General features: G+C 38.4%; 1 protein-coding gene across 15 annotated transcripts in view; it reads right to left on the reverse strand.

Moving 5' to 3' along the window:
• TUT7 (terminal uridylyl transferase 7) overlaps nt 1-9,946 on the reverse strand; it is a 59,016-nt gene extending 49,070 nt beyond the window's left edge. For 12 of the 15 annotated variants that reach the window (XM_025281981.3, XM_025281982.3, XM_025281979.3 and 9 more), the window contains exons 1-6: nt 9,503-9,638; nt 7,785-8,335; nt 3,521-3,702; nt 3,045-3,161; nt 2,370-2,547; nt 571-659 (exon numbers count right to left, since the gene is read on the reverse strand). In XM_025281981.3, coding sequence (XP_025137766.3) covers nt 571-659; nt 2,370-2,547; nt 3,045-3,161; nt 3,521-3,702; nt 7,785-8,304 — 1,086 coding nt within the window. In that variant the 5' untranslated portion in view covers nt 8,305-8,335; nt 9,503-9,638. Of the gene's footprint in view, nt 1-570; nt 660-2,369; nt 2,548-3,044; nt 3,162-3,520; nt 3,703-7,784; nt 8,336-8,753; nt 9,295-9,391; nt 9,639-9,811 lie in introns of those variants that run through there. The other 3 variants (XM_044940248.2, XM_025281975.3, XM_025281976.3) reach the window with 3 other exon arrangements.
• Between the last annotated feature and the right edge of the window lie 3,599 nt (nt 9,947-13,545).

A 13,545-nucleotide genomic window follows, 5' to 3' on the forward strand; every position in this document is an offset into this window, starting at 1 on the left:
GACTCATCAACATCTTTCTGAACCCTGTTTAAACCAGAAATCTAGGCTAGGTGCAGTTCTTCAAAAGTGTAATTATTTTTACAAGGTGGGTGTATGTAAGAGGGAACTCAGGAACAAATCGAGTTTGCAGGTCTTAAATGTTTATGTATATGTATATGTGTACATATATATACACACACACCACACCCGTTTGAAATCTGAAATCCTTCGCTGTCACTGCAAAGCTGAATTGTCAAGATAATATAATCTTTTCAAGTTAATAGAGCCAAGTAACGCCATCAGATTCACATGGTTAAAAAAAACCCAGTGTTTGAAGAAAGCATGAAAGGTATGTAGAATAAGAAGAAATACTCTTTAAAATTGAAGGCATGCAGAAGAACCTTAAAAAAAATTTTTGGGAAAAAATTATACTTTTAGAAACAAAGTAGTTTTAGGGGAAAAAAACCAACATTACACTTAAACTGTCCTCAAACATCTAAAATATATCCACATATAGCTCACATTTAGAGAAAAAAAAAATAGAACTTCCATACCACTCTGTGAAAATTCTAAGATTTATTTTGTACTTACAATGGCTGGAAATTGAATGTCAATGTTTATATCCGAATTTTTGAAACCCAATCTGCTATAGGATGACCCATATAATCTCAGAGAACAATCTAAAAAAAAAATTGTTTTAAATAAATAGAAGTCATTTATAAAGTAAAATTTCTCAAAAGTTAATGCAAGACACTGCTATTTCAGAAATGGAACCATCAATTAAAACTACACACAAAAGAAAAACAGTATTCAAGTCTGGCACAAGGAAAGGACATGAATGGGTGACTCTTTGCTCTTGTTTTCACTGTTATTATTTAAAAGGGAAGACTGCATTGAATGCAGTTTACTTTAATAGCCACTCTTTTCATACCAGTTGTAAAATACAATAATACTTCCTTTATTAATTCACATTTTGCAGAGAAAATACTGGCTGAAATGATTTTTAAAATATGGAAGTCGAAAAGAGATGTCTAACTTTGTTATATGTTTATAAACCTCCGAGTACACTGAAGAGTTAATGCAGATACTTCATTCACCTTTTTGAAAGCATACATAGGTGTAATTTACTATAAAGATCACGGTTCAGTAAAACAATAATCATAAAAATCAGCATTTCAATATGAATACTCATTACATTATGAACAAAAAGTTTAATTTAACATAATACAATCTTTTCAGGAAAACTTTAGAAAGTGATTATAATATCACTGATATAACTTAAAATGTTAGGCAGCAAGTGAGTCACTCTTTAGAGGAAGATATGTGTATGGTACCACCTATATTTATTTTATGGCATTTCCCCCCCAATGTTTTACTACTGTTGGGCCAAAAAAGGGAACTTTGTATCTTTTCTCTTTCCCAGGTTAAGTAAAGTAATTTATTTGGGTTTTAACAATTTTTTCCAAGACAAAGTACACTCAATTTTACAATGGAAATCTATGACAAAAATCAAAATTACAAATGACATCTCAGGAACTTGTCTACAACATCAAAGATGAGATATCTAATATAAGGAAATGAACAGATTCTTGTTCTTTATTTTTCTGAACACAAATATATGAATATGAATCATACTATATGAATATTTCAATAAAATGAATAGTTTGATGGGTAGTACAATGATAAACTCAAATAATGATTTCAACCCTGGCTGTGTATTAGAATCACTTGTGGAGCTTTCTATAAAAAAATAGTTTTTCATGGCTCCATAGACATAACTTAGAAACATCAATTCAACAGTGCACAAAATTTATTTATTATACATTAGTTTTCAAAGCTCATTTTAGATGGTGCAATTCTTTTAAGCATGGTTAAACAGAACTTTTTCTGGAAAGAAATAACTTGAAAATGACTCCAGGACACTTTAATTCAAAATATTCTGTCACTGTACATAGGTAGAAAGGTGTGGTGATCATTTTGTAATGTATAAAAAATATTATCACTATGCTGTACACCTGAAACTGATATACTGTAAGTCAATTATACTTCAACTAAAAAAGGAACTGAACTTAGAGATGGAGAATAGAAAGGTAAACAAAACATATACACAAGAGTCCCACGGTGCTCTAATAATACGGGACATGTAAACGAACACAATGAAATTCACAATGAAGACAGGTTAATAACAACATATGTAAAAGTCTTTGCTACCCCAGGGTAAGCCAGGAAAAACAAAAACATAAAGAGCTTCAGTACAAAAACATAAAAAACAAAAAACTGAGAGCTTTAGAACATGGCAAATTGATTTCTATTAGGCAAAAATTACTAATGTAAGAAAAATGAATGGGGTATTTTAGGTAGCTAAAAAGAAAAGCAAATCTAGAAAATACCTGGTAACTTGTGTTGGAACACATTTTCCATGATACGTTTAATTTCTAGTCTCTGTTCCAAGTTCTCATTGTGTAAGCCAAACTCCTGTACCACTTTGTCAATGGCAATACCAATTGCATTTATCTGGGAGGGTGTAGGCGGGGGTAACGTGGTGAGCAACTCTTCCTCTTGCTTCTCCTTTTAAGATCAATGTTGAGATTAAAAATGACTCACACCATTTTTACCTTCTACCAGTCACTGAGACAACACCCTGCACAGTACCCTCGAATATTTTTCTCAGCCCTCCTTCTCCCTTTAGCTGTGTTAGTCTTCATCTTATCAAACACGCACACATTTCTTTATGCACATAAAATGATAATAGAGGGAAGGGAGGAATAAGGAAAAAGTGTAAGGAAAGAACATTAGAAACAGTAATGGCAAATTATTTACTTTGTTATTACTGGCATAAGGACACATATCTAGGTTCCAGCATTGGCTTCATTCGTCCTGATACTGTCCTAAGGAAATTCACAAGACTACCCAGCAAAACATATCTGACCAGTATAAAGTATTCTGGTTAACATAAATTCAGTAATATAAATAACCAAATTATTAGTATCACAGTCTTAAGGAAAGTCATAAAGATGACAAGTAATAATTGACAAACATATGTGTTTAGGTTACATTACACTTACCTTAATGTTTTTCTTGTGCCTCTTCTCTTTGATATGCTTATGAGCAAATGCAATGGATTCAATTAAAACATCACAGAGTTTGCAGGTGTACTTTGCTGTAGGGTAGTTTCTTGGTCGCTACAATTTGAAGAGATTTACAGACATGTATATATTTGTATATAAATACATATTTAGAGAGACATGTAGAGAGAAAGATGTACAGAGACAAAATACAGGTAAACAAAAGCTGGCCAGAAGATGATTTCCTGTACACTTATTAAATTGTTAATAAATTACTGTCACTATCATTATGCTAATGATTGTTTTTTAAAAGAAATTCTAAAAAAAGAAACTTTATTAAGTCAAACTGAATATCACTTTTGATCTATAGTGCTTATATACCAAAGTAGGATATATAATTCATTAAAGCACATGTTCCAATTACTAACATAGTTTAAACCAAAACAAGGATTTTAACTAACAAATAAAGCTGTTACCCTTTTCAGCCTGTCGATGCAGTCTCTTTTCAGCCGCTCCTCAGCCTGCTGTAAGCCCAGCAGCTCCTTCGTTGAAAGCACAGACTCATCGATCACAGGGCCTTCCAAGTCTCCATCCTGTTCATTTTCGTCATTTCTAGTTCTCCGTGGCTTCCGAGGTCTGGACCTCGGTTTCTTGTTTTCTTAAGTTAGGGGGAAAATATTATTGGCGATACTGAATAACCCCAAGTCAAAAGCAGAACTTACATATTTATTCATGAACTCACGTGATAGCTGAATGACATCTGAACACAGAGCAAAAGGGAAGGTACACCTCTCCCATGGATAAAATGCTTAATTTTATGCTCATTAAGCACCTCAACATGTGGATACTCTAATCCACGGAAGCCATCTTTTCGGAAAACGAAAGACTTCTACTTCAACCATAAAATCTGATTCTATCATTTCTTCCTGGTATACTGCTGAGCTTACTCAAGCAATAGTAAAAATTATCACTTGAAAGCAAGTACATCAGTAATTCTAATGTAATTAATATAATATAATGTATAATGTACATATTTAATAATTTCTAATATATCTGTAAGGATACTTGGTATTCAAAAGAAAACTGTCCACATTTGCTTTCATTTTTTGTAAGTAAACAACCCCAATGGAGTAAAGATGGACAGTATATCTCCAAAGAACTCAGAAATCAACTTCATTCTTATCTGGAGTGAAAGTCCATCACTAAATTGTAAATCATGCAATCATAGAATCGGGCCCTCCCCCATGTTAACCTCAAGAAATTGAAGCCAAAATTTTATTTACTGAAGACAACTATTAACCATTTTATCTTTACTTTCATTTTAGCTTCTTTGATGAGCCTGCACAGAGCACATTTCAAATGAAAAAACAAAAACAAATTAGCAATTGAAATAAAAGCTTTCTGCAAATACAGACTAATTCATCTGGTTATAAACTCTGCTGTTAGTTCTATAGTCCTTATAATAAATGAAATCTGTTCCTTTTTTAAGAGTTAGGACTTTTCAACTTCAGTAAAACTGAAGACATTTGTGCAATTCATCTACAAAAAAAAAAAACTGTTCTAAACAGCTTCGGTAATCTCCATCAAGTTCTGAAAATGAAGTTGCTAGTACCATATAAAAGTAAAATGAAATTCATTTCCTCAATTAAAATTATGATTAAGTGGACTGAATAGTTTTTAAATGGCTTATCAAAAATTATTCTCTGAAAATATAAACCAACTGAAATGCTCTGCATGAAGCAGCTGCCACGACAGGTTTTCAGTGGAACTCATTCCTTGTAGAGCAGGTACAATGAATCAGTTAATTGAAAAGAAATTATGTTGGGAAAGGGAGGTATAGGGCCCTTAATTTAAAAAAAGAGCTATCACCAACAGCTCTGAAGGAAAAGCAGCACACAGTGTACTCAAACTACCCTGAGATGAATATAATGAAATTCTGCAAACAGCTTCGATACTACAATAAAGCAGCAATTAAAAAAATAAAGAAGTATTAGGACAAATAGTTTTTTTTTTAAAATAGGAATCAAAATAGACCAAACAAAATAGTAAAAGACAAATAGTTAAAATCAGTCTATTGCTTTTTAACACTCCCTCTATTCACAACTAAATTAGCACAATCTTTTAAGCGTGGTATTCCTGGTCTGAATAAAGCTTTGAGATAAGCAACTCTTTTAATTCAGAGGTGTGTCTATTCTAATTTGTTTATCATTACAAACTCTGAATAACTGCATCTAACTTCAGTATTCCAGGCAGAAGTTTCTTAGGCAAAACTCTCTTTAAAGATTTACACTGACACATGTAACACAATCAGAAAAATCCACTGTTGGTTCACCAAAACAAAAACTGATATGGAACCAAATTACTTTTTTCACTTCTCTCTCTCGCTTACAAAGGCTTCTTGCTATATTTGCTATATAATTTTTCTAGAGAGAGTGATTTTAATTTCTCTCCAAACGTACAGTTAACTTATTTTAGAAAGAGAAATGGAGGGCCGCAGAAATTCTGCCTGATGATGACAACTGCAGCTACCAATATTGAGTATTTTTCATGCAACAGATGCAACGTAAGCACTTTAGGTGGCTTCAGATTAATCCCTGAAGTGATCCTATCATGGATGCTAATATTATCCCCAGCATACAGATGCACAAAATGCTGGTCCAAGAAAGTATCTTGTCCAGGCACACATGACTAAAGCAAATAAAGGGATTTGAAACAGAGATTAGCACATGGATGGAATTCTGAAATTCATCTATATAACAATACAAGAAAAAATCCTTTCTTGTAGGAAAGCTATTCACATCTAAAATAGACTAGAACTCCCTTTTACTTTGTAAAATAAACAAATAAATTAATTAAATTAAGCAGAACTGACAAGGTTATACAAAATCCTAAACTGAATCTCATAGTCCTGCATGGCAAAAACAGTCAAATAGCAAAGCTGGGTATTGCTAAAAAAAATTTCCATAATTACTTAGAGGAAGACTATCTGGCTCCTCCCAGGCTCTAGGTAAGTAATATGAATTCTCTACATACAGTATTCCAAGTTTCTCATATTTTATTTGAATATGGTCCATTATGCCATTTACAAAAGACACATGTATTTGAATGGATGTTTCCAGCTAAGATCATTAATGGCACTGTCCCAACTATATTAAGCTGGCAATCTAGGATATTTGAGGAATGAAATAGGTAGGGGCAGTAAAGTGAACTGAAAAATAGAAACTTAGTATCAAAAAACAAAGCAATGCTACAGTAATTTTCATTACATCTTTTCGTATCATTTAATAGAACCTTTGTTATTAAGGTATAAGTTTGATTTAAGAAAATTTCAGTTCCTTTAATGAGAGCCTTTTAAGGATACTCTGAGTATCCTTAGGTTATACTTTAAAGTTTATACTTTAAACTGAACTTCTTGCTACAGTAAGTAATATTACGGGCTTAATATTTTCTTTGCGAAGATTTTTAAAGGAATAAAAACTGAACAGTCCTTAATTTCCAAACTGAAAGCAAACGCCTGTAATTTCATTATAGAGAAAACATTGGCATTTTGGATTGACTTCAACAAAAAGATAGTAAAAATGCAGGTCCCATTCAATATCACTTAAGGTTTCCTTTTAAGACTAGACAGGAATAAAGAAAAACAGATTTTCAGTCTCTTATAATATCTATCTGGTGGCAAACTTTTGACTTGTAAACCTTTCTTTTTATAATGCTGCTCAAAATCAACCTTTTCTGAAAGACCAACAATTGGTAACTAAATTAAAATGTCCATGTCCCACTTGGACACAGTAATAAAGAACTACTTAAATATACACAAACTTTGAAAGGCCAGAAATTATGAATACGTGTTCATTTCTCTCTGTCAGATTCCAGGTCAGTGAGGCTGAGTTCATGGCCAGAGCAGCACAGTACACGATTTCAGTTCCACTTCCTCATCTACCACTTTGCGTAAACAAGTGGGGACAAATTTAACCTCACCGGAGACACAGCTACCTGCTCTGTAAAACTGTGATTCTACCTTTGATACATCATGACAGCACTGCAATTCCTTCAAGTTCTTTTCGGCTTAAAGATTTACAAGGCTGTTTGATTCTTCTGTTTCTCTGCTACGTGGACAAAATCTATTTGTGTTTTGGAAGAAGGGATCTAAAAGGCAAAGCTTTTAACTGAATTTCCAACTTTTTAACCAATGTTTTTCAACCTGTTTGCCATGTCCACTTTTGAGAAACAAAAAATCTTGCACTCTCTTCCTCTAGACATTGATACTTCACACAAAAGATGTGTATTCCTCTGTACCAGGAGATACATGCAGTCTATACTATGTTTTTATATCGAATAAATTTTTTTTTAAGCTTTACATTGTCATTTATATTATGGATACATACATAATTCAAGTACAAAATTACAATATATAATTTAGAAAACACATACATACCACTCAGAAATTATGATATATCCCTAGGGGGATATGATCACACCCTCTTCTTTAAAAAGCACCAATGGGAAACATACTTTTACTAAGGTAAAATGAGCCTTGTGGCAAAGTTAACTTTTAAAGGGATCAATATATGCAGTGTGTTGAAGCTTCCCAAATAACATGATTATCCTTAAAATAATCACATTAAATAAGCCAAAACTATGAAAAATTGGAACTGCATTGCTGAAAATAATAAAGCTCCTCTGAATGAAAAATAAGACTGCTGACTTCAGGGTTGTAACTTGACAAGTTGGAAACATTACCAGGGCTTCCCGCTTCCATTTCTGACATGGTGTCCAGGTTTGTCAGCTCTTTATGAAATAGTCGTCTTACAGTTCTGCAGCCTCTTCCATCTTGCCACCTATATCCATCTTCACTTTCTTGAAAAGAGTCTCTTCTTGGTCGGTTTATAACAGGGAGTCTAGGTCCAGGTTTGTATTCTCTCCAACTGTCTGAATTATTGGCAAGTTCATCAGATAGCCATCTCTTACTCTGATCTCTGTGGTTGTCATTGATCCAAGTGGGTTGACTGTAAATTGGGTTCTTAAATGCATATGGATTGCTAGAAACAGCATACGGTCCTTTTCTGGGGGTATTCCCATAGTTCCCCGGTGTTACTTTTTTTTTGGGAAGGCCTTTTTCCATTTTACTGCTATGGCCTTTAGCATAATCATCCATTATTAAATAATCTTGTTGGGGGTGACCCCTTCTGAAATCATCATCATCTGTAGTCCCTCGCTCTTTAGGACGCCTCACAAAATAAGGTTTTGTGGCATCTCCCATGGTCTTTGACTTCAGTTTTCTTCCTCTTCACCTGAAAGAAGGTGTTTTGGAGAAACATCAAACTATCAATATAACAAGGCATCATATCAAATTCACAAAATATCACACACATTGTACAGATGTATTAAAGCCTGCAAGAAACCCTTTTCCTAATTTCCATCACATTCCAATAATCAGTGTTAGAATTATGTTATGTTAGAAGTGGGAGGCTTAGTTTTATATCTTCATAGAAATTAGTACTATTTAATATGAAGATGAAAACTAAATCTGTCTTAAAAACTGTAATATTAAAAAATGTCACTCATACCAAGCTGGTTGGCATTCACCTATATATCGAAAGCTCTTTTCTTCAGAACCTCCCCTTCTCCCCCCAAAAAACCAAATACCTCACCCCGAGCCTATACTTCAGAGAACTCCCCAGTCTTTAAAAAAAACAAGCTGGCAATTACTTTTAAGTGTTAATAGAGAGTAACCGAAACTTTGTGAAGGCAGTAGTTCTCTCGACTCCACTTTTCAGTCCCTTCTCGGTACCCTGGGGCCTCGGCTCCGCTCGCCACTATTCAGACCGACAGGCTCCGATCGCTTGGGCTACGGGAGACGCTGGGCTTCCGACCAAGGCTCCGCTCCGGTCATAGGGGCTGGCTTTACGACCAAGGGTCAACTCCCGGTAACCACCCCAGTCCTCATTTCCCCACCCCAAACAACTTTGGTTTTGTCATGAAACAGCAATTCTCCTTCCTCGATCCCCAAGTGACCGCCCCACCCCCGATCTGCCTCAGTTTCCATCCTTTGAGTTGGAGACGGAGAAACAGGAGGCGTCTCCGCACTCCTGGCCACGAAGCCACCGCGGGGACCAGGAAGCAGGAAGTGACCTGCCTCCTCGATGGGGTTCCGGGGTCCCCCCCGGCCGGACAGGGGGCTGGGGGCGAGTGCCTCCACCCCGATCCCTTTTCCTCCAGTCCCCGCAGGGTTTGACACAAAGTGAAGGTGCGGACTCAAGCCTGAGAGCTCAGTCCTCGCCGGCCTGGGGGATCCCTGGTCCTCGGAACTGAGGCGAGGAGGCCGGCAGAGGATAGAGTCAACGTACCTCTCGGGCCAGGCCCGCCCTCAACTCTGGAGACCGGAGAACCCACCGGAGAGCCACCCCGGACGCGAGTCTGAAAGGGACACAGGGGAAAAGGCGCCCAGGAACACTCACCACCTCCGCCGCGGCCCCCCGCCTCTTCCTGTCCCGGCCGGGCTCCCTCTCCGTGTTTTCCTTCAGCCCCACTTCCGGCGCTCAGCGCTGTCTCATTGTGCGCGATTGGGAGCCGGCGGTGCCCCCGCCCGAGCGCTCCGTCGCGCACGCCGGAAACGCCCGCCTCACCCGGAGGGCCGCCCACCGCCCCGCCCCTCCCGCTTCCGCCGTCGCAGACGCTGCTTCGCCCGCGCGTTTTACGGGTGTCGGGGGATCGGTCGGGTTCGGGGCTTCGGCTATCAGCTCTTGTTCGCTTGGAGGTGTACTTACCTCGCTTCCTTTTTCTCCTGGATCTCGAAAGCACCGGGAAAGCGTGCGGAGGAAGCCTCTGGTTCTCCACGGGGAGACGCGAAGCTCGCGGTCTGGGCGCAGCAATACGCCCGGGTCGGCTCGGAGGCTCGGCTTTACCCCTGGATGCTTGGGGTTGTCTGTGGGCAAGTTCAGCCTGGGTCTGAGGCCTCGTAGCACTTGCTGTTTTTCTGATAATTCGAATGACTGAGCGTCTCTGTGAGGTCTTAGTTACCGACTCTCTAGAAACGCTAACGTTTAAGCGTCCACTGTTCACCCAGGTCTCCGTGTGGCTCAGGGAAATGCTGTCCCTCTCCCCCCACCCCCCACCTTAGATTGTGTGCGGGTTAGTTTCTCTTAAAAACAAAATCTTGTTTTGAAAAAAATGTATAATCGCGTAGAATGACCAAGGAGGACATTCATACACGCGAATTTTTGAACGGAGAATTTTCTAATGGAATTAGCAAACAACCTGTGTTCCTTTTTTCCCTCTCTCTTTTCTGTTGAGTTTACCTTCCTTGCTATATGCCGTGTTATAAATATTTTGAAAGCCTCGAGCAACTAATTAGGGAGTGTCTAGAAAATGCGACAGTTTTAATTTATCTGCTTTTTAAGAGCATTTAAATTTGAATCCATGAGATTCTGTGGGGATTATGGTGTTAATCCCCACACGTACGTACTGGCTGTTGCCAGGCACCGTTGTGAGTGCTTTACAAATAATTACTCATTTAATCCTCACGACAGCTCCACTGGGAAAATACCATTACCTCCATTAAAGGTGGGGAAATAGTGTTTATGGTGAAGTAAATAGAACCACTGGAGTCCAAACACTAATAAGTCTGTTCTTAACCACTGTCTATACTAAAGGTGATTTAAAACACCTTTAGTAGGTAGGTACAACTTTTGTATAATGCTTTTTCTAGATGCTTTGGTTTTGAAAATATGTGACAAGCCAAGGATCTGACAGGCAGACTGACGTTTTATAAAGAGTCCAAAGGGAGTGTGATGATACATAACTGCATTTATTATATGGGCCACCACACCTAGTCGAGTAATTCTATATGGAAGAACTGGTTTAGGAAAAGTTGGTCTTGACTGTTCAGAGTTCTGGAGGAGTAGTAGAGGATGCATCTTGTTAAGGGTCTAAAGTATTTGTATTTGCATTTTTAAGTTTGGTTTGATTCCTTTTGGGATGTCATTGGAGAGAATACTGAGTTTCTTTGAATCTTTGAGGGCTTCCCTTGTGGCTCAGCTGGTAAAGAATCCGCCTGCGATGCGGGAGACCTGGATTCAGTCCCTGGGTTGGGAAGATCCCCTGGAGAAGGTAAAGGCTGCCCACTCTAGTATTCTGGCCTGGAGAATTCCATGGACGATATAGTCCATGGGGTCGTAAAGAGTCCGACAAGATAGAGCAACTTTCACTTTGAATCTTTGAGGTGATTGCTTCATGATCCAGACGTGTTTCCAACAATTTGAATTAGCATTGTGGGGGCTATCTAGTTTAGAGGTCATTAACAAATTGCAAAGGTCTAACAAAATCTCCTGCTTCTGCCTGCTATAAAATCTCTTAGGTAAATTATTCCAGGATCTTATATTTATTATCTAAGAAGTTGTGTAAAGTGAAAAAATTTTATTTCCAGTATGTGTTTTTAAACCTTGGGAAAATTGGTGAGTTGGTATATGCAAATAATTAAAACCTAGACTGTACTGTTCCAGAATCAGCCATTTATTTAGGGTCATTCATCCTTTTCGTTTTTTCAACAAATGTTGAACGCCTGATATGTGCCTGATATATGGAAATAGTCTCTGTTCTCAAAGTGTTGAAAAATACAGTAAAGATACAGAATGTCCTGAAATTGAAAATTTAGGGCTTTGCTTAGATGAATGTACTCCTCCCACCCCACCCCCCAAGACCCCCCAAAACTGAGCTAATCTTACCCTGGGCTCTACTTCCCTCTGGGAACTATGGGGAAAAAATTTTAACTTGTCAGTTAACATATCTCAAGTCTTTGCTAATTTAAGTCACATCTTTGATGATTTGGTTTCTTGGATATATGCCCCATAGTTCACATTTCTTTCTCCATTCCCTTTGCATGCCATGTGGGGTTGTGATGATCTGGAGTCATAATGATTGAAAAGAAGTGTCCCTGGATGCATATCCACAAGCTCTTTCAGGGGTTTTCTTGCTTCTCTGGTCTTTCCAGTCTGTTCTTTGCCTTGTTGCTGGGTATCTGATACTGAAGTGTGATACTCAGGGACTCGTGGTTAGTTCACCCAGCTTAGTCCATCTCCAGTGGTTTGCCAACTTTGACCCATCCTGCACTTGATGGCATCATGCATCTCTCCTGAGATCTAGCTGCAACTTCCAGGAGATTTTCAGTGTGTGTGGTCAACTACTTCCTAATTGGCAGTCTCCTGGCTGCTTTACCATCTGTCTTCCTTGGTATCAAGAAGAATCCAGAAACATCTTAACTCTTTTCAGGGACTCATGGAATCCCAAGATATGCCCGAAAGTGCCAATTTCAGCTTCCTCTGCTTGACTTTAGGTTCCCCACAGCTCTGCTCTGCCAGGGCTTTTTTTGGGTTTAACTTCCCAAGAGGTCTCAGCATTCACTCAATCAGGAACCTGGAGAATATCCTTGGCCTCATATACTTCCCCCAAAGAGCCTACGGCTCTCCCATTGCAACTGAAAATTGGGGGTTATCTGAGGCTGCAAAATTTGTCTCTAGGCCATCTTTGTCTTTACAGACTCAGCCCACAAAAGACACCAGGAAGCTGCTGCATCTCCTTGCCAACTAGCCCAGCACAGATGAGGTCCTTTCTCCCAGCACTGGACACAAGGCAGTGGAGGGAAATTAGCTGTATCTTCAAAAGGAGATAGAGCTGGTTGATGCATAGGTCTGTGGCAGTGTTGGTGATATAAAAATGAGAGAGGAAGAAAGGAAACTGCTACTGACTGTGTAACCAACTGGGCTGAGCAATCAGTACTGTGTGTCTGATTTCTCACAATTCCACTATTCCTGCATTATGCCAGGAAACAGGTTCAAAGGGTAAAGTCATAGGCATATAGTAACATGGCTTAACTGGTCTGTATGCAATGTGACCACAACCTTTAGCACTTCACTTTTTTTTTTTTTTATTCTACCATGCACCAAGCTTCTCTCCCCTGACTGAAGCCTGATAACAGAGAGTTATTTCCTAGGCAGGTTGATAAGAAGTCTAGGGGTCCCTAAGGAGAGAGGGGTCTGGAATTCTCAAGGAGGAAGAAAGGATAAACTTTTTTTTCCTCTACATTCCTTAGGATTGAAAGTGAAGTCGCTCAGTCGTGTCCGACTCTTTGCGACCCCGTGGACTGTAGCCTATCAGGTTCCTCCGTCCATGAGATTTTCCAGGCAAGAGTGCTGGAGTGGATTGCCATTTCCTTCTCCAGGGGATCTTCCCGACCCGGGAATCGAACCTGGGTCTCCCGCATTGCAGGCAGACGCTTTACCGTCTGAGCCACCAGGGAAGCCCCTTTACTTAGGATTATATAACAATTATATAATATATATATTATATATATATATAATATAATAATTATATAACAATTCCAAAGAATGTCTGAAGGTTGTTCATCAGATCTACTCCCATAATTTACATTTTAAGATAACAGAATTAGCCAGGTTTAATCCAGAGACTGTCCTCAGGCAGGATACATTATTGTTACATAATCCTT

Source organism: Bubalus bubalis, chromosome 3 (assembly GCF_019923935.1).
Source record: "Bubalus bubalis isolate 160015118507 breed Murrah chromosome 3, NDDB_SH_1, whole genome shotgun sequence".
Classification (NCBI taxonomy): Eukaryota; Metazoa; Chordata; class Mammalia; order Artiodactyla; family Bovidae; genus Bubalus; species Bubalus bubalis.